This window comes from Sardina pilchardus, chromosome 23, assembly GCF_963854185.1.
Source record: "Sardina pilchardus chromosome 23, fSarPil1.1, whole genome shotgun sequence".
Lineage (NCBI taxonomy): Eukaryota > Metazoa > Chordata > Actinopteri > Clupeiformes > Clupeidae > Sardina > Sardina pilchardus.
The window spans coordinates 9400012-9424519 of record NC_085016.1 but is presented as its reverse complement, the minus strand read 5'-3'; the positions used below and the strand labels follow the sequence as shown (position 1 = coordinate 9424519).

General features: G+C 44.1%; 1 protein-coding gene across 1 annotated transcript in view; it reads right to left on the bottom strand.

Annotated features, from left to right (window-relative positions):
- Window positions 1-23309, bottom strand: part of cntnap5l (contactin associated protein family member 5 like) — a 46020-nt gene extending 22711 nt beyond the window's left edge. The window contains exons 1-9 of the mRNA XM_062528572.1: window positions 23090-23309; window positions 21725-21918; window positions 8121-8268; window positions 7620-7823; window positions 6929-7113; window positions 4109-4252; window positions 2213-2507; window positions 1405-1557; window positions 299-470 (exon numbers count right to left, since the gene is read on the bottom strand). Coding sequence (XP_062384556.1) covers window positions 299-470; window positions 1405-1557; window positions 2213-2507; window positions 4109-4252; window positions 6929-7113; window positions 7620-7823; window positions 8121-8268; window positions 21725-21918; window positions 23090-23309 — 1715 coding nt within the window. The remainder of the gene's footprint in view (window positions 1-298; window positions 471-1404; window positions 1558-2212; window positions 2508-4108; window positions 4253-6928; window positions 7114-7619; window positions 7824-8120; window positions 8269-21724; window positions 21919-23089) is intronic.
- Window positions 23310-24508: the final 1199 nt, after the last annotated feature.

Genomic DNA, 24508 nt, shown 5'->3' with positions numbered 1-24508 from the left:
TGGTGCTGTGGTGATGAATGATGAAGTGTTTTTCAGAAAATCAGTTCTGATTACAACGATTTATCTCAGAAATGGTTTGATGCCATCAACAGCCACAAAAAAGGAGATGGGACATCCACGTTCTGTCTAAATCAAATCAAATATTTGACTGGGTGTTTAGAATTTGCGTTGGCTCTGAGTGGAGCAGGCAGTGTTTTTTTTTTTTTTTTTGGGGGGGGGGGGGGGGGGCGACTAGGTTGTTGAAAAGCGAAGAAAAAAACACTTGCTGTCATGTATCTGGAACTTGTACATTCCTCACCTGTCTCGAATCCCACACACATCAAAATCTAGCTGGCTGTAGTTTCCCAGAATCCTTTGCTGCACCTGGAGCAGGTTGACGGGGTAATTGTTTACGAACATGAGGCGCATGCAGCCCTGGAATCCCAAAGCGCCGCTCTCACACACAAGGTTGGGTAAGGACGTGGCACATCCTTGAATGACACAACAACACAAACAGAAAAAACACAGAAAACGGCTCTTTTCCTTAGAAAATATGAAGTGGAGAGGAAAAAAAAATGATTACACCATTAAAACAAACAAGATTTTCAACATGGCCCCGGCTCTCCAAAATCAAATTCCGTTTCGAAATGTGCGCAAAGCTGCTTAGAACATCTTAGCCGAATTGTCTTGTCTCCTAAAGCAGCCGTCGGAATTGGAGGATTTAAAAGCCTTGCTTTGGTATCGAGGGTTGAGGCCAAAGATTACAGTAAATGGCACATTGAAGAACGCATGTCTTTCTCAGCAGTAATTGCATTTTGAACTCTATGCAACTTTCCGCAGAGTAGGTATTTGGTAAATTAATCTCTGACAGGCTCTTTGAATGTGAGAATTATGAAAACGGGCATGTTGACTCTCCAACCAAAAAAGCAGGTAGATTCAGGTAAGTCTTGAACCGTTGAGTGTAGTAAGATTACCGAGGATTATTTCAAGGCAGACTGTCTATTCATTTTACAATGGCATTCTCAAGCCGAGGGTAAAATGATTACTTTTGGCCATGGCAAGTATGTTTTTGAATGTGCTGTTGTTAAAATGGCAACCACAGGTGAAAGTCTAATACGGGACCTTTGGAAAAGTGAGCTTAGAGGTGAAAACAGATTTAAAGGGGGTATTGTTGCATAAAATAATACTTTTATAGAATGTATTGTGTCAATGGAAGTGAAAAACTGGCACATTGCAACATGTGGGGATAAAACAAGGAAATACAGATAAAGTATTTAACAATTTAAAATAATCATTTTTTTAACGTTTTCCTTTAATTAATTAATTTAAAGAAATAAAAAAAATACTCTATTGCTCCATGAATGCCTTACCCCTGACACACTACTTTATGTCTATACAGAACAATGTAGCCTACTCTTCCAGTACCTCCAAACAACACAAGGGCTGGCCTTTTCCCACTGGTGACCTGATGCTTGGCCTCCATGATGACAGATCCCTGGTTGTCCACCGTCAGAAACACCTGCCGGCCCTTCATCTCCACTCTCACGGAGTGCCACTGGCCGTCACTCACGGTCTGCTCTGGAGAACATCACACACAGCACAAGCCCGGTCAGCACTGACATGGCTGGTTAACTAACCACTAACTGTGCTATTTCGTGCACTATGACTTATCACGTTGCCTTTTCAATGTACCGAGTCTAATCTTAGATAATAATTCATTTGTATGTGTATGTTAATGGCATTTGACAGAATATAGGCCATGACGTGCTGATGACAAGATGATATGAACACTTATTTGTCCTTTTTATTTAACACAATAGCAACTGTCATGAATAAAATAAAATAATGATTTTGTTTCATGCATAACATTACACTGTAGTATAATGACTTTATAAAGCTTTACAACATTTTATATGTGAAAATTATTAATACTCAAGTACAATTATAATCGTGTCAGATATAATAAAGCTTTATGAATAGCCTATAATCTTGCATGGGCACATTTACAGTGCCATATGGACACTTGATTTTTATAGCGTTACCACGGTGACCAAGTATTACCACGTTTATGGCCAAGATGATGGCTATAATTGCTCAAGTGTTTTTCTGTCTCACCTGAGTAGAGTTGTGTGGGGGGGTCAGAGGTCAAGTGTTTTCCTGTCTCACCTGAGTAGAGTTGTGTGGGGGGGGCCAAGATGATGGCTATAATTGCTCAAGTGTTTTCCTGTCTCACCTGAGTAGAGTTGTGTGGGGGGGTCAGAGTGGCTGTCGAGGGAGAGGAGCACTCGCCCCCCCTGGAGCTGCAAGACGAGGCGCAGGTGCGGCTGCTGCTGCTGCTGCTGCTGCTGCGGAGGCTCCCAGGCCAGAGGGGCGGCGACGATGAGTCCCTCGCGGCTCCACGTGCGGATCTGGAGGCGCGCCGAGAAGCTCTCCGTCCCAAGGTCGGCGGGCACTGTCAGGAAGCTGTCGAGGCTGCGGAACGTCACCGACAGCGGCTGAGCGTCGGAACAATGGAACGTCACGTTCCCCTAGGGAGCGAAAAAGAGAAGGGTAGACACGGGGACAAACCCCCACCACCCCCCCCCCGTAATTGTGGGAGAAGGTGTAGATGGGGAAAGAAGGGAGGGAAATTAAAAAAGACCAAGGGGGAAATGAAAGGGTAGAACTGCTTGTCAAGGCTCTTTGTGGATAAAAGGTATCCTAAAATACTGCTCCTGTAATGATAATAAATACCTTTATTTTAGTTCTCCACTTGACTGACACCTGGTCATTTCCCTCACTTGAAGATTTGTCTGACTAATTTCTTTTTTTTTTTTTTTCCGGCCATTATCTCCCATATTATTAGATTGTACAGAGCCGGGCGTGAAGCAGACACACAGACAGCTTGTCATGGCGTGAGGGTGAGGACTCGCTGGATTATGATGATCAAAAAGAATAGTAAGTGTGAGTGCTTGCAATTGCTGGTCTGCCTCTCCAATTAATTTGTCAGTCAGATGTGCCGCCACCTTTCCATTCCATCTCCATCATAACTGCCAAGCCACATCACGGTGTCTGCAATCTTTTTTTTAGAAAGTTATTTTTTTGGGGGGGAAAAGGCTCTCTAAAATTGAACCATCAGAGACAAGAGAGCCCATGCACTGTGTTTTTATCATGAAAATTGTAATATGGAGACTAAAGATTTCTCTTTGAGGATTCGTGTCTTCTTCAGTTTAGTGGGTTGGGGAGGTGGTTCTGGGACTTGTCTTTTCACTAATTGTCCTACTTAAGTTGTGCCAAACACAGTGATTGACAGGGAATATCTTTCAGGGTTAGGTTGTTTATCAGGGAAGAGAGAAAGCTGATCTAGTTGGCCATGCTGTCTGTGTGTGTGTGTGTGTGTGTGTGTGTGTGTGTGTGTGTGTGTGCGTGCGTGCGTGCGTGCGTGCGTGCGTGTGTGTGAGAGCAGACTTCTATATAATTCTCTTGCCCACTTTGTGCATTCTCAACACGAGAGTGGAAGAAATGGGATGGGGCCAGTATGCTTCACTGCCTGCTGCGTTTGCTAATTGGACTAAAATCTGACATAAGCAATCAAAAACCACACTTGGCTCTTGCAAACGCAAGCACTCACACACACACACACACACACACACACACACACACACACACACACACACACTACTGATATTTTACAGTTTACCAGTGGATCATAGAGTATATCAGCGAGTGGTAATGCAGTATAATTAGCTGTGTTTCATTTAACATTCATTAACAACTTTGTGACAAATCCAGACGTGTGTTTTCTACGTGTTTACAGCACTGGAACTGCTGGAGAGGGAAGACATATGCACAAGAAGGTACTGGTATTTTTTCCTCTTTATGATAGGATAATATTCACAGAAAGCACAGCAAGGAAGTATAAAGTTGCCCCAATCTTTTATTAGTCACTTAGAGTCATCTTCTAAAAGTAGTACGTTTTTATTGCAGATTCCACAGAAAAGATGGTGCTTCAATCTCTCTCTCTCCCTCTCTCTCCCTCTCCCTCTCCACCTCTCCCTCTGTGTGTGTGTGTGTGTGTGTGTGTGTGTGTGTGTGTGTGTGTGTGTGTGTGTGTGTGCGTGTGTGCGTGCCTGTGTGCGTGTTTGCATACCGTGCTGTAGATCTGTGGCTTGCGTCTCTTCGCCAAGTCAATTATATTCACTCCGTTGTAGTACAGGTTCTCCATACAGCCATGGAAGTTCTCCTTCAGGAAAGTTCCTGGCTTGCCAGGTAAAGGGATTCCCCCAAAGCTGAGCTTGAGTGAAGTGGGAAAGAAACACACACACGTACATATACACACACTCAAACATCAGCCCTCCATTACCACGCCTATTCAAATTAGACTCCTAACTGTACTCTACATGCATATCATGAGCAATGACACTTCATTTGACCTGTAATACCTTACACTTCACAGAAATGGATTTTAATCTTATTTTTCTATTTTTTTTATTTCAGGAACCGCGGCTGATTTTATTTCTATGAGTCTAGCCATGGTATGATTTTCAGGCCCTGAATCAGTTTGTATACCAAGAGACTTCTAAACCTCAATGAAACCCTCACAGTCTGATATGATTTTCTAAGGCCTTATGTTATCAACAAACGTGTAGCTGTCTAGTTGACCTCTTTTACATTAAAAGTGGCAGCTTTGGAGTTTATTTTTTCATGAATAAATGGAGCACTTGCTGTTCGTCATTCTCTAAGGTATTGTCTTTGAGCGTGCCCGTTTTGCGAACTGACAATTTGCTGGTTAATAATACATAAAGTAATTTTCTGTCAAGGTTGAAACCAGCCACAAGAAACTGTTAATATTTAAGTTGTTTGGTGAAGGAGGACTTAATGCATAATAAATCACCAGTCGCTCAAAGCCGAGTTGATAAATAACCCATAAAATCTAAGAGGGCAGTGAAATGTGAAAGAGTGCCTCACGTTTCTAAAGGATGTATGGAGCTCGGGGTACCTTTAAGTGACTCATCACGATGAATATCCCTGCTTAGATGGGAGAGTTGCAGCCTCACTACTGGACCTGACCTGACCAAATAACTTCACTCCTCGTCCTCGCACATTCTAATTTTGAGATACAGGCTGATTAGGCTACTTCAAAAACCATTGAAAATATTTAATTTTCTTTTTTGGTGTTATATGAAAGAAGAGGCACTCAAAATGAAGTTTCATAGTCAAGACAAGAATGTAAAGTTACAGAAATTATTATTCAAGTGAGCAAATTGTACGTGCCTTATAACCTGTAACTTAAAATGTGATCTTCTCAGTTTTTTAATTGGAAAAAGATGACAGAAGGCCATAATTCAAAATGCTATATCTTAACAATAATTCAAAACATGACTTTGACCAGAATATCATTTTAAAGCTTATGCTCTCTCTCCGTTGATATCAAAATCTTAATTTTGAGATCACTGTAATTATTTTTTTCCAGATCGGGTCACATTTGATTGTGTGTATGTCAAATTACTGCTTCAACTCAAGTTGTGCATTTCATGTATTAACCTCACAAAACAAAACCACAACTTAAGGTTGTTTTGATAAGGTTATACTCATTATTATGTACAAGCCTCTCAAAACAGAACCACAACATTTAATTGATTAAGAAATAGTAACAGTATAAGAAGTGTGTGTGTGTGTGTGTGTGTGTGTGTGTGTGTGTGTGTGTGTGTGTGTGTGTGTGTGTGATTGAGTGATTGAGAGAGAGAGAGAGAGAGAGAGAGAGAGAGAGAGAAAGAGAGAAAGAGTGGGAGAGTGTGATCATAGACAGACAGGCACAGCCACAGGCTCTCACAGTCCAATATTCATATGCCTGGTTGCCTGGTGGAAAAAAGATGTTGCCAAGTCTGTAGGTCCGAGCCTTGAGGGTACGATTCTGCTAGCCAGATGGAAGCAGTTGAAGTAGTCTGCGGTTAGGATGACTGGGGTCCAAAAGGATTATTTTGCCTTTACTGATGCATCGCCTATTGTACAAGTCCTGGATGGATGCCTTCAGCTGTACGCAGAAACTTTTGCAGTACTTTGTGTTTGATGGCAAGAAGTGCAGCTTCTGTGACATGCAGTGAAGCCTCCGGTCAAAAATACTCTAGCTAGTGCCCTGCCCCTGATCCTTAGGATTTTAGATCTCATACCAAACTATCTTAGTCGTCTGAGGTGTTGCTGGGCCTTTTTAACTACATGGTCAGTCTGCATATCCCATGAGGTCTTCTGTGAAGTTGATGTTGAGGAACTTGAAGTTGCTGACCCTCTACAGTAAAGCCATTAATGATGATGGGGTTAAGCCAATCTTTCTTTCTCCTGAAATTCACAATACACTATTTGGTCTTAGAGAGAGAGAAAGAGAGATAAGAGAGAGAGAGAGAGAGAGAGAGAGAGAGAGAGAGAGAGAGAGAGAGAGAGAGAGAGAGAGAGAGAGAGAGAGAGAGAGAGAGAGAGAGAGAGTTCCCCGGCACCACTGCCAATTAGTTGACTTCACTCCAATAGGCCATTTCATCATAGTTGGCAATTAATCCGATCACAGTGGTGTCGTCTGCCAATTGAATGCCCCAGTTGGAGCTAGTATGCAGTCATGGGTATACAGGGCGTAGAGGAGAGGGCTCAGGCCAGGAGGCACCTGTGTTGAGGATCAAGGAGGCTGAAGTGTTGGAGCTCCATCTCAATACCTGGCGTCAACCCACAGGAAGTTTAGGATCCGCATACGCTGGGGTTGAGAACAAGGCTTCTGAGTTTGATGTCAAGTTCGGAAGGGGACTATGGTATGAAATGCCAGCAACCTCACACATGAATTCTTCAATACCAATATAAACAGAGTTACAGGAATATGGAAAGGACCTATAGCTCAGTGGACAAAAGCATCTGACAAATACTTGGAAATGCACATAACATAACAAGAGGCTGTATGTATGTTGTGCAACAGTTGGTAGGTATTCACCTCGTAGTTCACCTCCAGGGAGTCCTCTTCGCCCTGGGTCTGGAAGTGCTCGGTGTGGTGGTCTACAGTGAAGTTCACCCAGCGGCTGAAGCGCTCGATCAGGACCGAGTGCCAGTGGTGGTCATCCAACAGGCTGCCCAGGGTCACGGCCGAACGAATGCTGCCTCTACGGGGCTTAGACTCATCTGCAGGAAGTGGATAAAGTTGAGTAACGCTTTGGAAGAAGACTATGTCTGCTGTTAAGATGGGCATTCACTATCCTAGAAAATTCTATACAGTATAGTTTAGATGACTCATCTAACAACCTCTATGAGGCACATTCACAGAGATGAGGTGATAGCCTAGACAGTGTGAGTAAATGTATTAGATGAGATTATGGCACCTAAGGCTGAGTTGGTGTGACTCAGTTAATGTACTAACTGCTTAGTGACCTCACTGTATGGATTACTGTAAGCTACAGACAATATGTATAAGTAGCTTTGAATAAAGGTGTCTCCAAGATGAATACATGCAAATGTCACAAGCAGTGCATTCACAGTGTGCAGACCTCTGCCAAGGCCAAATGCCATAACTCACAAAATTAGTGAAACTGAAACTACATTTGTGCAAAATTCTCCAAAATGCTATAATATTTAATGCATCTTTCATTTCCCCTCCATGCTTCTGTAGGTAGCGTGACTGTCACTCTTACCCAGGTTTAGCTGCAGAATGAGCTTGGCCTGCTGGAGCTCCAGGGTGATGTAGTCCCCTTTCTGACCCTCTCCGTGGACCAACACCCCGTCGGCCTGCTGGCTCTTGAACCGCAGCGAGATGACGTCCTTGACCGTGCTCATCGACTTCTGGTTGAACCGGTAGAGCAACGCGCTGCGGCCATCGAAGTCTGCCACATCCGACTCTATAGTGAAGATGACAGAGACAAAGCGTTACAGTAGCTCTTCCACGATAGCTCAAACAAACAGCCACTATGCAAATAAAGGTAAGTGGCATAATTTGCATAAATGTGTCACAAAGTTGGCATAACACTTGCCCAGTGATTCTAAAATCTCAGCCTATTGTATCATGTCTCATGCCACAGTGCAGTGTTTTAGCAGAACAGTGAGAGTGGGCATTACAGGGTGCTACTGTACTTGTTCATTTCTTTGGTTGGACTTGTGGTTGTGTGGGCTGCAATCTGAAGGATGGGAATACTCACTATAAGTGCAGCCGTAGACTTCCACTCTCAGGCCAACGCCTCCTCTGGGGTTTCCCTTAAGGGGCACCAGCCTCAGGAAACGGGTTCGTATAGAGTGGGGCAGCTTGTGGTGGACCACAGAGTCCATGTCTGTGTTTCCTGGAAAAGTCTGCACATATCACAGTGCACACACACACACACACACACACACACACACACACACACACACACACACACACACACACAAGATAAGTAGAATGAATCAATTCGCCTCAGGACAACATCGATACTGAAACTCTGAATTGATGCATAACTTGTCCCGCTGAGATTATTGCATCGTCTCAATATTAGCCTTAGCGCTGAGGAACATTGACATAATTATCATTTAGCGAGCTTTTCGGTGGGCTGTCTCCAGCCACACGCTGTGGAGGTTGGTTGGTGTAATGTGAAAGAAGTATGAGTGAGATATTCATGGACTGCCTGGAGCTAATGGTCCTCTCTGGGCGATGATTAGTCTGAATGATGTCTGACGGTGATGGTCTCTCTCTCCTTCCCCCCTCTCTCTCCCCGAGCTAATTCGTCTCCGCCGGGCTGCTTTGTTTTGGCAGCTTTATTAAGCCGTCCTGACTCATAAATCATTCCACCGAGCCAAAGAATGAGAATATGGCTGCCAATCCTGACACAAGTCTTCACCTCCCCAACTCACCCTCCACACCCCCCCTTCCATCCCCCGCCCCCCCCCCAAAAAATAAAAAAACAAATCTGACATTATGTCTGCTATATAGGGATGATGGCTGCTGTCACAGCGTTGTTTCCAATGCTGTTAGTATATGTCCTTTTTAATAAAACGTAATATAATTTGAAGGCTGTCTCACCTGTTCTAAGTAGGAAGGAAAGCTGGCTGTCTGTGAATCATGCTGGTCATTACAGCGCTTTAACCAACCATACTGTTGGTTCACTCACACTGATACCTTATTTTGACTTGGCATATGGAGAACTAGTGACACAATTCCAGGGCTTTACCAGTTCAAAGGTAATAACCTTGCTATGATAAATATTGCATCTGGAGAGATTTGTTTACAGAACATGGTTGCGTCATATAATAATGTTAAAGCATCACTTACAAAACCTTTTTCTCACTGCATCTATGGAACATATGTAAGACGAACTGTTCCATGAGCTGAATTGTACACATCAATAAGAACGTTGTATTTCCGTGCATCTGTGTAGGGAAAATTGGACTCTGACTGGCTGAGGTGGAGCAGGGAAGAGTGGCAGTTTATGAGCGAGATGGAATAGATGAGATGAGGAACAACACAGCACAGTATTCTCCACAGCCACATTTCAATTGGACTCGATGATTACTGTGATGTGGGGTTCTTTGTAGTTCAGTTTAATGGACCAGATTGTAGCTTTCCTTTCCATGCCCTCCAAAAGTCATTATCAAGCTTAGTGTGGTATCTGGTGGAAGGTACAACAAGAGCATGCGGACCAGTGGTAGCAAATACAGAGACAGTTTCTATCTACAAGCCATCAGGATGCTCACCTGACATACTCTTCCTCATACCTAATCTTATCAACTTCATACTCCATCAGTGTTTTTCTTTTTCCCCCTCGTTTTTGCACTTGCATCCCCCCCCACACACACACACACTCACTCTCACATACCATTTCACCACACCCCCCAACACACACCATACCCCAACCAACCCCCCATACACAGACGCATTCATAAACTGAACACAAACACATGCATGAACATGTGCACATACTCAAGAACACACACACACACACACATACAGTAGAATCACACACTCTCATATACTTTTTGTTGTATTACTACTATATAATGTCTTCTCTAAAGTTGAGATAGCAAGACATTTCATTGCTGATAAATCCTTTTACGGATACAAGACAAAAAAACTAATCTTGAACTTGAAACTAATGTATTAATTTAGTTTAGATTCACCAACTAATAATTTGCTTTCTTTATAGATTCTTGAATTTCCCCTTGGGGATCAATAAAGTATCTATCTATCTATCTATCTATCATTAACTTTTGTCTACTGTCAAGCATACTGGTAGCCTGGAAAAATCCAAACTAGTTTGCATCTCCCTGAGAGATGATCTAGGTGAGCAGGGTCATGCTAGCATATCAGACCTATTCGCTCCAATGCTGAATCAGAGGGGAAGATAGAAGTCCATTACGTTCATAGTGTGATGGACTGAAAGAGAGAGAAGGAATGAAAGAGAGAAAAGGTGCTGTTCAAAATGCTCAAGTGAAATGCATTGCCAACAATGGATAAAATGTGTAATGACTTCACGAGAGTCTGAAATGGCCTGTTGAAAGACGGGTTTCACACGAACAGTGTAAGAGCACTCAACCACCCATACAATGAATATAATCAGGGTGTTCATATGCATAATGGTATCTATGAAGAATACAATACAACCACACAGGCAAGCTCACTGTGTAGAGTATAAGGTTCTGTTAGCGCAGTTGTAAACCACAAAGAGCTTGTTCTGGGAGTATCAGCATGTCTATCTTTCTGGAAACATTTAAAGTAGCAAGCAGCGGCTCTGTCATTTAACCCTCAGTTGTCTCTGAATAAAAGATGAATAAAACAATTCATTTCTCTCTGAATTAAGGTAATGAAAAGGATGGCTGAATCCCTGATGAGTAGGGAGTTGGGCATGCCTGTAAGTGCTTTTTAGGCTGCCGCTGAAAGCAGTTTGGTGCTTTTATGCATCTGCAGGGGTGTAGTGGTATTCTTCCATCAAATCCCCTTCACTTTGGCTCAGATAGAGGCACGGCAACTTAATTTGCAAATAATTCACCTCCTCCATTCAAGGCCTCCGACTTCAGAGCTTAATCTCCACTCGGAACAAAAGCTCCATCAGCTTCCAGCAGTCTTAATGCATGAAGGGCGAGAAGAGGAAAAGAGAGTGTGGTGAGGAGGAAAAGAAAGAAAGAATGAAAGAAAGAAAGAAAAGCACAGGGAGGAGGGAAAAAAACACAGAGCAGAAACAAACCCTAAGAAGTGTGGAGGAATATAAAAAGGGGGAAAGAAGAATGAAAAGAAAGGGAGAAAGAGAGAAACAAAACCAAAAAAAAAGACGCAGCGGGATTATCCTAAAATAAATAAATAAAATCAAATAAAACAGCGAGCGGGAGCTGAAAGCGGCAGGCTTCTCAGGATTATAGCAGGGGGTCAGAGCCAGGGTGAGGGTGCACCTTCCTCTGTGGCTGGTAGAGCACGCCACGAACAACAGGAAAGGCTCTGGGTTTAATACCCAAACAGAGCTGCGCCACTGATAATTGAGTGCTAGCTTCTCTATCTTCACACTATACTCATGTGTCTCTCTTGAAAAAAAAAAAAAAAAAAAAAAAAAAGCCAATTTGTCTGGCCGTTTTCAGGCTTTCTTTCTGAAGGAGGGATTAAGCTTTAAGGTTTCGGACTGAGTGGGATCTGCAGGAAGATTTGCCATGATAATCCAGCCTGACAACGTGTATCAACAAGACTCGCCAGGGTTTCTCAGAATATTTGCTGTGACCATTTTTTATTTTTTTGCCTGAATGATTACATTTGACTATTGAATGTGACCATATGCACATACTCAGGAGTGAACACACACACCCACACACACACTCACATAATCTTACACTAGCCATGTTTACATGGACACTTGCTGATAAGAAATGGAATGGCTCAATCAGAACAAAAACATGTCATATAAACACCTCAATCAGACTGAAAATTCCTAATCTGAGCAGAAATTAATGAAAGAGGTAACATAGTCCACTCCCATTCCAAAAGAACAGCCCTGTATACAGTCATTCGGATTGACTTCTGTGTCTTCTCAAGGAAAAGTAGGCAACTAGGCCAAATCTAGCCTGATCTGTCGGCGATTTGGATTTCGCCCTGCAGTTCAGGCTGGAGACACGTTTACTGGGTCCAATCACAACTAGCTTATCCAAAAGGAGCACCTGATTCGTTGGTCTGATTGGATGAAGGACTATCCAAATGCATACAGAATCATTTGAACTATGCCCATTGATCGATTCACGCCTCTTGTGCAATAGAAATAAAGCGCAGACTCCCTAGACAAACGTTCCATCTTAAAAGATTCAGCTTAGTGTGGTGATAGCCAGACTAGGCAACAACGGCTTTTACGATCAAAGATTCTAAAGCGCTTGAGAATACCTGACCGGAGTACACACACACACACACACACACACATACACACACACAGTTTACCCCCCCCACCCCCATACACACACACCATTTCATCATCTCACCCACAACACACCCCATTCCTACATGCCCCTCCTCCCATTACTCCCCTTGTAGGAGCCGCATTTAAGCTTATTATTTGTTTTCATGATTTACTTATTTCTCTTTTGTTGCCACTGGGAGTGCTCCTTCCACAGGTGGAGAGGGTGCCACCCCATGAATTGGAGAGCATAGCGCATGAGCGGGAGAAGGCGTGCCAAGCAATACAGTCTTTCGACCTCGGCCTGGATCCCGACAAAGCTACAAACAGATATATGGACATTTCAAAGCAATTTGCACATTTTATTTTTATATTTCATTATTTCTTTACAATAAATATCAACAAGCATCGAGCAACTACTCTCTTGGATTTATTGGATCTGGGTCGCGAGTCTGACCCTGTGCCCACATTCTCAAGGTGGTAGAAACAAGAATAGGAAAGGGTTATTGGAAAAACCTGAAACTTGTTTTTTGCCGCTACACCCCTATTCACTTGTGTTACGTAGTAGTATCCTTTTTTGATCCCGTGAGGTGTTACACCCCCCCCATACACACACACACACACACACACACACACAGACACTTCAAACAAATGCACATACACTACACACACTAACATACCTTTTCAATTACTACTATTTAATTTATTCGTTAAAGTTGAGCTAGCTCTTGAGCACAAGAAATGTCATTGTTGATGAACCATTTTTTGAGTATAAACCTGAACTTAAACTTACAGTACATGTAGAAAAGGAATCTGACCTATGCAACAGGCACTGGAAGTCTTCCCACAGCACTATCACTCTCTTTGACATTGTGTGTTGTGATGAGCATGATGACAGTAGCTGTCAAGTCAATCTTCAGTCTGACTCAAGTAACCCTGTAGCGCTGACGTGCCCCTTACATCTGAACGAGATACGGTGTCTTGAAACGAACTTTAGCTGGAACCAGAGATCGTTCTTTATATTTAACTAACGGATGTGAATCGGTGTAACCGAGCGGATAATATAACACAGGCACAGATAGGTTTGTGTGCTTGAGAGTCTTTGAATATGAATAAAGTCCTTTTTTTATTCACATCCCTCCATTGTTGTAAAAAATCCATTCTGGTTTCAGGGCTTGAATGAGGCCAGTGTAGAATAGTCTAGTTTAGCATCCCGATTATCTGATTACTTGGAAGGGGACAGAATTATCTCACGCTGATCGATATCCCTTGGGAGGTCGCGGGCGCTCTTCGGACGGGCCGTCTCGGCTGGGGAGAGCCGCTAATCACACGTAATGGATTGTGAAATGACTTTTTAGCGAGACAGATACGAAAGCCGCCACTCTGAAAAGGGCATGAGAAATATCCATAAACATGTTTTTGATTTGATTGACCTTTTTAGCGCCACATAATGGGGCCCTGTCGCGTCGTGATGAATGTTCGCTGCCAGTCCGCCCCCTGATCGCATCTCAAGGTAAAAACGGGACGAGTCGATGGCATCGATTTTACAAACGCGCGCTAATTCGCACACCCAAATCCTATTACGGCCTCACAAAAGGTGGGGTTTGTGCCGTCCGAGTGTGTGTGTACAAGTGGAGCGCTGGAATAATGTATCAGCTGGAAGACCTGCGGGGCGAATGCCGTCGAGTGTTCATTTCTTTCAATTGACCTTTTTGGAAATCATGACCTGCTAACTCTCCACCCTGGCCGGAGAGCAGCTGGGTAATAAAGGGAAAGTTTGAAGGGAACGTGGCGTGAGAAAGTCGGAGCGTTGAGAATGAATCTCGGCAAACTTTGGAAAGTCACACGGCTCCAAAGTCTCAGGTCAATAGCACTGTCCAGCCTTATTGATCCACAGCCTTTATATCACACTTAACACTGACTTGTATTCTGGGGACATTTTTTTGAAAAGGGGGAAATGCTCCATTGCCCTATTTCATTTTGTTTGGGTTTTTAATGCTTTGCTGCAGGTTAATCTGTTCCTTGCAACTTCCTCAAGAGTGCTTTTTCCAACATCTACAGTGTTATAGAGAGGAAAGCAATGTTCTCTAAAATGAAATGTATCGATCGAGTGTGTGTGTATGTGTGTGTGTGTGTGTGTGGGTGTGGGTGAGTGTGTGTGTGGGTGTGTGTGTGTGTGTGTGTGTGTGTGTGTGTGTGTGTGTGTGTGTGTGTGTGTGTGTGTGTGTGTGTGTGTGTGTGTGTTTGTGTGTGTGTGGTTGTGCAGGTGGGACACACCTGGAGTATTGGGGCAAACTCTGGGCAAACTGTCTGTGCTGCCGAGCCAAGTTGAATCGATCCCCAAGGCTGTCACAGTAAGTCCAAAGCAAACGGGAGGCACTTTAAGTCAATACGAGGTGTCACAGCAATTCAAACGCAGCGGGCAGAAGGAGCAGGTAGATCAGGAGATATCCCCACAGAGAACGGCCAGCAGCTCATCAACAAGTCCATAAAGTCCAGGTGCTCCACGAGAAAAAAAATAAAACTTGCTTGCCTCTGGCTTTTAGGGACTCTGGCTCAATATTTAAAATTCAGTGAGCTATCACATTTGGCAGTTATGCATTAATTATACTTGCTACATGGCTGTGTTCATTTTTTTTTTTTTTTTAAACCCACAATGACTGAAATCTTAACCTCAAACAACAAAATCTCAACTCAGACCTGCACAACTATTAATAAATTCTCAGCATCACATTTTGGCAAAACACTGCAGTAGTTTGCTAAAACACAAATCAGACTTTTAGGTACAGCAAATCTAACATAGTGTCACTTCTTTGGCGTATCAAAGCACCACCTTTCAAAATGCCACACGCATGACTCAATTGATCAAACACAGCCATCAGGTGTAAAGACACTTCGGCACTTAACTGTAAACACACAAATCAAATCAAAGCACTGAAAAAGCCAACATGTAAGTTCACCTGTCTTCAACAGATATGGAAAGCAACCGACATTGCGGTGAGAGTAAGAGTGAGAGTGAGGAGGCGAAGGGGAGCTTGTTGTGGAGGAGGGGGGTTCATTGCAGTAACTGTAGCAAGGTGTGGGGGTTGTTACAGTTTGACAGGTTTTTTTTTTTTTTTTTTTTTTCAGAGCTCAACACCCAAATCCACATGTTGGTCTCACACAAAATGCAAAATACCCCATATATTCTGTGAAATGAAACATTACAGTAAATATAGCAAAACAAAATCTCACAAGCAATCATTTATCCTAATGAATGTTTTTTTTTCAACTGCTTACATTCAGAATGTTTTCAGTTTCTGAAATTTGTCACTGAATCACCATAATTATGAACCATACCAAATCTACAGAACTATACTGTACACCAATTATCGGCTTAACAGTTTTTAATTGCATGTGTGTGTGTGTGTGTGTGTGTGTGTGTGTGTGTGTGTGTGTGTGTGTGTGTGTGTGTGTGTGTGTGTGTGTGTGTGTGTGTGTGTGTGAATGTTGGTGGGTGGGGGCGAGACACTGCATTTATCCATGCCTATGAAGGTAATAATTTGTTGAGCAAAGCCATGATTATTTGTACTTGAGAGATATGAGTGTGACAACCTGGTGAATAAGTGTGCCATTTTGATTGGTTGTGTTTGAAAGACAAAGGCTGAGAACAAGTTTATGGTTCTGTGGATTTGGTATGATTACAACTTTCAGTGATTAATTCAACAAAACAAAATCATATTCCAGTGTGCCATACAGTAGCGGAATGGTTATAAACAATTGTATGGTTTTTACTGAAGTGTCTCCTTTGGCAAAAGATCTGAGGTATTCTATTACATGGGTGTGTGGTTGTGTGAACTGTGTGTAATGTTTTGATTAAATGAGTACTCTTTTCAAAGGTGTGCTTAAAGGAATGTAATACAGTCATGCTTTAGAGACACTCTTGAACTCCCTATGTTTGCTTTTGCCAAAGCGCTCTAAGGCAAGCTAATTCATTTTCATATGACCTCACAGATTAAATATGCTTCATTATTTGGAAAAAACTTGCTTTAGTCTATATATGGCTTTGTTGATGTTCTCTAAATGGATTTGCATGCCGTTTTAGTAAAGGAAGGCAGCCCTTTGGAAAAAAAAAAAAACGTTTTTGAATAGAGGAGAATTTCAGATATTTTTCTCTTAGTCGTAGTGTAGTGTGTGTTGCAGAGTAACAGAGACTCTGCTCTTGAATATTTCATTTGGTTCCTTATGTTTGGTTGCTGCGGCTGCTGCGTTGGTGGGATCGGAAGCACAGCCGGCAAAGGCAGAGGCAGAGGCAGCAGTACCGGCGCTAGCGTAGAGCTTTCAATGGCTCAGATGAGTGCTGGCCCCTTTGTCTTCCAGCCCGCTTTTTTAAACTGCCTCCTAAATGAGTCCACTTCACAGAGCCGAATTACAACGCCCACACCTCATTACCCCCCTCCCCCACCACCACCTCCATCTCTCCTTCCATCGCTCTCTCTCTCTCTGTCTTTCTCCTTTCCTTTCGCTCCCTCGCTTTCGTTCTTTCTGCGTATGTATTGCATCATGTTTGTGATTGGCAGATAACGAGCTTTCATCTTTGCTGGGAAAGAGAGTATCCACAGCGGCTGGCCATGCTGTCGGCTCACAGCGGCCTTCCCAGGCCGCATTACTACAGATGGCTTTAATGTCTAAACAGTTTACAGTCTAAAATAAACAGCATTCTCTGTTGAACAGAGGGACATTTAGCAAGGTCAGATCAGATGTGCTTACAGTACTTCCACCACTATTCTTCCTCCACTCTGAACAGAACAGAAACACGAACCTACCTCCTTATTACACAGTATGTGGCTTACCAGCCTCAGTCACAAGTCATCAGGTGCCTTCTCAAATCAGAGCAAAGTTATAATCTCCGGCACCTACAGTACATGGTTCCTGTGTTAAGAGCTCCAGTGATTTACTGAACTCTTGTGCTGCCAGCAGTAGCCCAACATAATGAGCACTACATGCGTCTCTGCATTTCATTCTGAGTTGCTATTCAGTGGTTGACCGAATTCTACACTTTTATAACGGCACCGCCGAGTATGCAGCTGTGATGGTGACGGATTGATACATGCTGGCGTTTGAATGAGTTGCCTTTAGGGAACAGCTAGCGCAATGTATTTAAGTATAGTTGACTTTGCGCTATTCAGAATGTCAAACTTCGAAAAAAGAGTGAAGATGGAGAGATGAAATAGGACCAAAGTGAACTGAAAGAACATGAATTATGAAAAAAAAACATGGGGGAAAGTGTGTGACCAAAGGCTGATAATATGCAAATGTGGCCATTGCAATGTGACCAACAGGACTTGCATTTAAGCCTTCTTCATCTACTCCCTCAGTCAATTACTGTATGATAGCCAAACTATTCCATAACATATGAATATAAAAAAACAGACCATTACAGTTTGAGCCATTTATGTGTCGTCAAATGGGTTGAATCTTTACTTTGAGTTTTTTTGTTGCATTTCAATCTTCAATTTAGTCAAGCTGTGCATTTCAACAAGCCCTTCTGTCAATAGTAACAACAAAACCACATCAGTTTTTTTCTAGAGAACCCCTATGTTAGATAACCCATTCACCTTTTCTTCTCTAACATCCTGAAATACCCCTCCCTGTCCTAGGTCATGGCATTCTTGATAAGTGTTTCATAGAATAGAGCACCCTCCATTCTCCTCCCTCTCTCTCTCTCTCTCTCTCTCTCTCTCTCCCTCTCTCTCTCTCTCTCTCTCTCTCTCTCTCTCTCTCTCTCTCTCTCTCTCTCTCTCTCTCTCTCTCTCTCTCTTCATGTGTGCCCCTGGTGCGCCCAGTGGGTTGCCTGTATCTGTTCGGTGACAAAGGGGAGGAGGAAGGTAGAGAGAGGGATGGCACCGGTGCACTGTGTTCCTCTTTAAAGTCACGCCGCCCTCAGACATGCCTCATTACCCACACAATACAACAGCCACGCCAAGGGCACCCAGGAACCGGCTTTTTAATCAGAGGGGGACAAACACAGACACACACACACAGACACACACCACACACACCACTCACACACACACACACACACACACACCACACACCACACACACACACACACACACACACACACACACACACACACACACACACACACACACACACACACACACACACACACTCAAACATGCCAACTTTCACTTGTCTTATGTACATGGTTGACTTGTGTCGAGCCAAATCTAAAACATTCATTATTGTTTTGTACTCGTTTTGTGCACTCTCTCAATGCCTTTCTCTCTCTCTCTCCCTCCCCCTCTCTCTCTCTCTCTCTCTTTCTCCCTCTGTCTCTCCCCCCTGTCCCTCTCTCCCTCTCTCCCTCTCTCTCTCTCTTTCTCTTTCTTTCTCTCTCTCCCCCCTCTCCCTCTCTCTCTCTCTCTCTCTCTCTTTCTCTTTCTTTCTCTCTCTCTCCCTCTGTCTCTCTCCCCCCCCCCCCCTCTCTCCCTCTCTCTCTCCTTCATACAGGAGCCCAGACTCCTCCGTGCTCTGAGTGCTCCTCGTGTGCTTGGTGGAGCGGGCGTAATGCGCCGGCGCGCAGGTGAAACAGCCGGAGAGTGGGAGGGAAAGAGAGGGAAGTGAGAAGTGACTGACTGCGCTTTAATTGGCTCTCCCGCTAAAGCCGTCCGCGAGCGCGTTCTGTGGGTGTGCAAGTGTGTGTGTGTGTGTGTGTGTGTGTGTGTGTGTGTGTGTGTGTCTGTGTATGTGTGTGTGCACTTGCGTCTGTATGTGTGCGTGTGCATGCACAGCCCCCTGGATATGCTCTCTTTAAAAAAAAAAAAAAAAAAAATGCACATGACCAAAGAGAAGGCTGCCCTCAGAGAGATGCTTCTTAGGGAGCTGAATCCCCTTAAGAATGTCTCCTTTAGTGATGTGTGTGTGTGTGTGTGTGTGTGTGTGTGTGTGTGTGTGTCTCCTTCACTGGTGTGTGGTTGTGTGTGTGGAGAGGGGCACGAACCCAGACGAATCTGGTAGCAAATTTTACTTTGCTCTGCAGGTCAGTCTGGGAAGAATCCCATTGAAAACCATGTTCTGTGTCACCTAGGCAACAAAATCGAAGGACTGTAATGTTAAACAATTTATTTGCGCTCTGGCTTATGTTGGTTGTATCACATCATTTAAAACAAGTGTGATCAACTATGAGACACTTATGACTCATTTATTTATGACACTTGAGCTTTATTTGCGTTTACTTCTTGCCACCTATGGTTATCATTATGCCAAATATGTTTTATTGCATGAGAATGTATTTAAAGTCAATAGCATATGGAAGTTATGCAGAGAGAGAGAGAGAGAGAGTGAGCGAGGGGTGAGAAAGGAGGGTGAGAGAAAAGAGTAAGAGTGGGAGAGGAGACTGAGTGTTGTGAGACAGGGGGTGGAGGAGGGAAAACAAAGAGAGAGAGAGAGAGGAGAGAGAGAGAGAGAGAGAGAGAGAGAGAGAGAGAGAGAGAGAGAGAGAGAGAGAGAGAGAGAGAGAGAGAGAGAGAAGAGGAGAGAGAGAGAGAGTGAGAGTGAGAGTGAGAGTGAGAGTGAGAGTGAGAGTGAGAGTGAGAGTGAGAGTGAGAGAGAGTGAGAGTGAGAGAGAGGGAGGGTAGAAATTAAATCATGAGTCTGTTCATCTAATATCTGATTGTGGGTCTGCTGTTTGTTCACTGAGATGTGTCCACAATCAAGGGTGACACAGAGCCATGACTAATCTTTTGCTTCAGGGGCATTTACAAGTTTGCTCAGACAAAGCAAACCATAGCTGAGAAGTATGGAGACTAAACAACGGCTTGCAGTTATCATCTGTAGTACAAAACCAAACATATGACATGGACTAGCTGCTAAAACAGTTCTGTGGCTTGGATAACCGTGCTTCTTCGTTAATGATTATTTCAACGGTGCTGCCTCTTAATTAAATGCTTTTGTTGGGCGGTGCATTTCTTATACCCTGGTGACCAAGCAAACAGATGGTGCTAGATTCACTTACTGAAGCCGTGCCAATTCACCAAACCTAACGTAGCAGCACGGCTAGCACCTCCAAAAGAGACTTCCCTGTCTTCTTGTATGGGGTTTTGTAGACACTGATCATGCTATGTTCTACACAGTACAGCAAAGCAAGGACAGTAACTACAAAACTATACACACACCAGCTTCACAGGCTCTTTGTCATGACAGGTGGAAATGTGTCATTATTTGAAGACAAAAGTCATTGTGGAGTTTGTGTGTAAGATAGACATGAATTAGCTGTCAGACCAGAAGCACTAACAAAATCCACTCACGACATGCTCAGGACCAAAGAAAAGAAAGGAATGAAAAACGAGCTAAAAAATGCCGAGTCCTTCAACAGTCTCCAGTGGTCTCCACAGTCCTCATCAGCTCTAAATACCTTCACATGATTAACTACTCGAAGTAAACAACCCTGTTGAAGGACAACTGCTCATGGTCGCTAATTACTCTTTTTTTGAGCAAAACTTAATTAACAAGTCATTTGTCTCATCAACTCCACACTGACAGCTTAAAGTGTGATACATTCAGACAATACTGACTCTGCAGCAAATCAACCATGTACTATATCTGTTCCCAAAGTTCACCTCACACTGTGTCAGTCAAAATCCTGTGGTGAGAGAAACGTCTGACTTTCTGCCAATTACTGTGCCTTGTTATGGATCAATTCTTAGAGTGAACAATGGCATGTACATGGGCATAGTTATTTATAAAGATGTGAAAATATTAAATGTTTTCCCCATGTACTGATTGTGTATGCAAGTGCTAGCTGAGCTCAGTTATTGTTTCAGTATATGGTTGTTATGAGAAATATCACCCGATGTGCTTCATACTGTGACTAGCGACTGAGTTCAAGTTAATAGCACAAAACCATTCTCAGCAGGCTATACTGTTCTTCGTTGATGGTGTCATTGAGGTACGAGCCCCATTAGGAAGAATGTCAGATCAGCTGATACACACATACGCACGCACACACACACACACACACACTTGCACGCTCACACATAAACAAACACACACCATTTAAAACTGTGTGATTGTACAGTCCAAATACAGATTGGCAGAGGAGACACACATTTACATGACTGGCAAAACCATATCCTCCCACAAATGCATTCACAAACAGTCTCACACATACAGTACAATCCTCAGCTGTATAATGGCACAGGCACCACTGCATACAGACACACACACACACACACACAGAGAGACATAAACACACACACACACACACACACACACACACACACACACACACACACACACAAACACACACAGAGAGAGACATACACACGCGCACACGCACACACACACACACACACACATGTTTCTCTCTCTCAGCTGCACCTCTTGTAGAGGGAAATACAGGCCGGCTTAAGTCAGCCCTGACTCACCCACAGCACGTCGCTGTGGCGGTACTGCCTCCAGGCCCGTCCAGAGTCACTGTACAGCAGCTGGTACTGGCCCACCCAGTCCTGACTGCCCCAGCGGCCCTGCGTGGCCACCGCGCTGACCTCCACCCGCTCCCGCAGGTCCACCTGCAGCCACGGCCGCTGGTCCTCTCCCGCAGGTGACCAGCCGCCCCCACCTGGGACAGGGGCACAGAGGGAGATTGTAATCAAAGGAGGGACCGGAGAGAGAGAGAGAGAGAGAGAGAGAGAGAGAGAGAGAGAGAGAGAGAGAGAGAGAGAGAGAGAGAGAGAGAGAGAGAGAGAGAGAGAGAGAGAGAGAGTAGCTGTGTTGGGAAAGAAAGAAGAGAGGGAGAGGGTGAGAGAGAGTAAGTGTGTTCAGAAAGAGAAAGGTTGAGAGAGTAAGCGTATTGAGAGAGAGAGAGAGAGAGAGAGAGAGAGAGAGAGCGAGAGAGAGAGGGGGAGAGAGTAGCTGTGTTGAGAAAGAAAGAGAGGGAAATAGAGAGAGAGGGAGAGAGAGAGAAGGGGTAAGTAAAGCGAGAGATGACGAAAAGAGAGAATAGAGAGAGATAGAATGGAGAGTGAAAAGGGCAGAATAGTGGGAGGTAGAGACGAGGGAACGGGAATGAGAGTGCAGAGGGGAGGGATAGATGGAGCGAGAGATAAAGTGGAATGAGAGGAGGAGATCAAGATGGGCTGAGAGAGATAAGAACGAAAGAGAGATGAGAGTATCGAATGAGGTGAGGTGGAGGTGTGGGAAGGATTAGAAAGGCGGGGGAGGGGGGCGGGAGTGGGGTGGGGGGGGATAGAACACCTAAAGAAAGAACAGAAGCAAGAACAGGAGAGCAGGGAGGTACACGTGCATGGAGGACAAGGAAGACATGGAGTGAGGGATATGAGGAGAGGAGAGGAGGAGGAGGAGCGATGACAATTCACCAACGGGGAATAAAATAAATGAGCAAACCATCGGCAGTACACAATGTAGACACCAGCAGTACATGTGTGCACAGTCATGAGGACGTGTAAAATATGAGATGTTTTCTCCATGTGATGATAATTGTGTTTTCACTAACGGGGAGGACAATGAGCAAACCACCAGCAAACAAAGCCGACTGTGCACACCATTTGGAGGGCGAAATTAAACACTTGGCTGATTCTTCTGTTGATTCAGACTGTAATCAAGCCTCGTAACATTATTTGTGGCTTTGTACGAGTAGTCAGAAATCATCTGAACCACCAGTGCTGCTGAAATCGAATTCTTTTCAATCAACTGTGATTCACTATTGCTATTTAGTTATATTTTGTTGTACTTTACTTTTGTACTTCTCTGTTATTGGGTTCATATTTTACTTCTGTCCCAATCTTCTCCAACTCGCAGGCACAGCACTGTATCTCCGGTTTCCGCTGACCACTGAGGCGTAGTAGGAGGAGGTTTTTCCAGTTCAGTCACCGTGCGCCAGGACCGTCCCCACCTCTGCGGCCTTTTGTCGCTCCACTCGCGGGCAAGATGTGAATGTGTGCCATACATCTGCCGCTTTAATACCCCTGTGCCACTGCTGCCCTGGCACATTCCTTCCGTTATAACTCTTCTCACAGAAAAAAAACACAAGACACAACCCAACTCCCCCCGGGATGCTGCTTACTCTACCCTTTGCCTTCCCTCAAAAAGAGAGAGTGAGAGAGAGGGAGGGAGAGGGTGAAAGAAAGAGGGATAAGAAGAGAAAGATGGAGAAGAGGGCAAAAAAAAAAGCCCCTCTGAAACTCCCTGTAGGTGGAAGGCTTCAGCGACTGTACTGCTGCAGACCTGTCTCCTTCTGGCTCGTTTGTTTGCTTGGAATAAAGCCTGGAAAATATAAATAGCCACATTCGTCAAGCGCTTTGGCAGGGGTGGAGGGGGGTGGGGGTGTGTGGGGCTAGCCACGGCCGTGGAGAATAGCTGCGTGCCGCGTTTCTGGCGCATTGAGTTTAGATTGCAGAGGCAAGAGGGGGGAATAGAGAGACCGGAAAGCTGAATTAAACTGGCAGGGGCAGGAGGAAATAAGGAACACGGAATGGAGTTTTTATTTATTGTTGTCAGTTGTTTTGGAGGTCGGGCTGGTGGTGTTGGAGTCATGTCAGGAGCTCAGCAAAACAGCCACAGGAGGGTCAGTGGCAGGTCACAGGGCCATTGCTAGCTCTTTTTGAAACACAGAGAACTAATTCTTGAACCGGTTCCAGCACGTTAGCCTGCTGGGCTATGATGAACCACTCTTCCTCTTCCTCTGATTGTACTGAAACGGATCCGTCCGAAGCTCTGTGGCTTATTAATATGGCTTCAGCGCAGGCCTGATAGTGCTGAGGCATCGTGTGTTTTTTTCCTGTCCCATGGCAATGTAGCAAGGTTGGTGTGCTCTTCAGCAGACAGTGTGTCAATTCATTGGCTGAGAGTCTGAGAGCAGCGTGTGCTGGATAGCCACGGTCAGATTACACATGCATTACTCTGAGACACGGGACTACAGCTTCCAACACCTAATGTGCTGACTAGTCTGCTACTCTTTCATTAGCACTGCATTTTGAGTGAGAGGTTGGAGTTTTCTCACACAATAAAAAAAAAAGCAGTTCTGGAAAAACGAGATAAAAAGTCCAATACGCTGTGGTCCATTCTGATCAATTCCACCCAATGCTGTCTTAACAGGCACTCTAAACGACTCTAGTCCTTGCTCTGGGGGGTTTAGACTATTCTGGGTTCTGCAAACCCCTTTGACACCACATCAATAAAAATGGATTAGA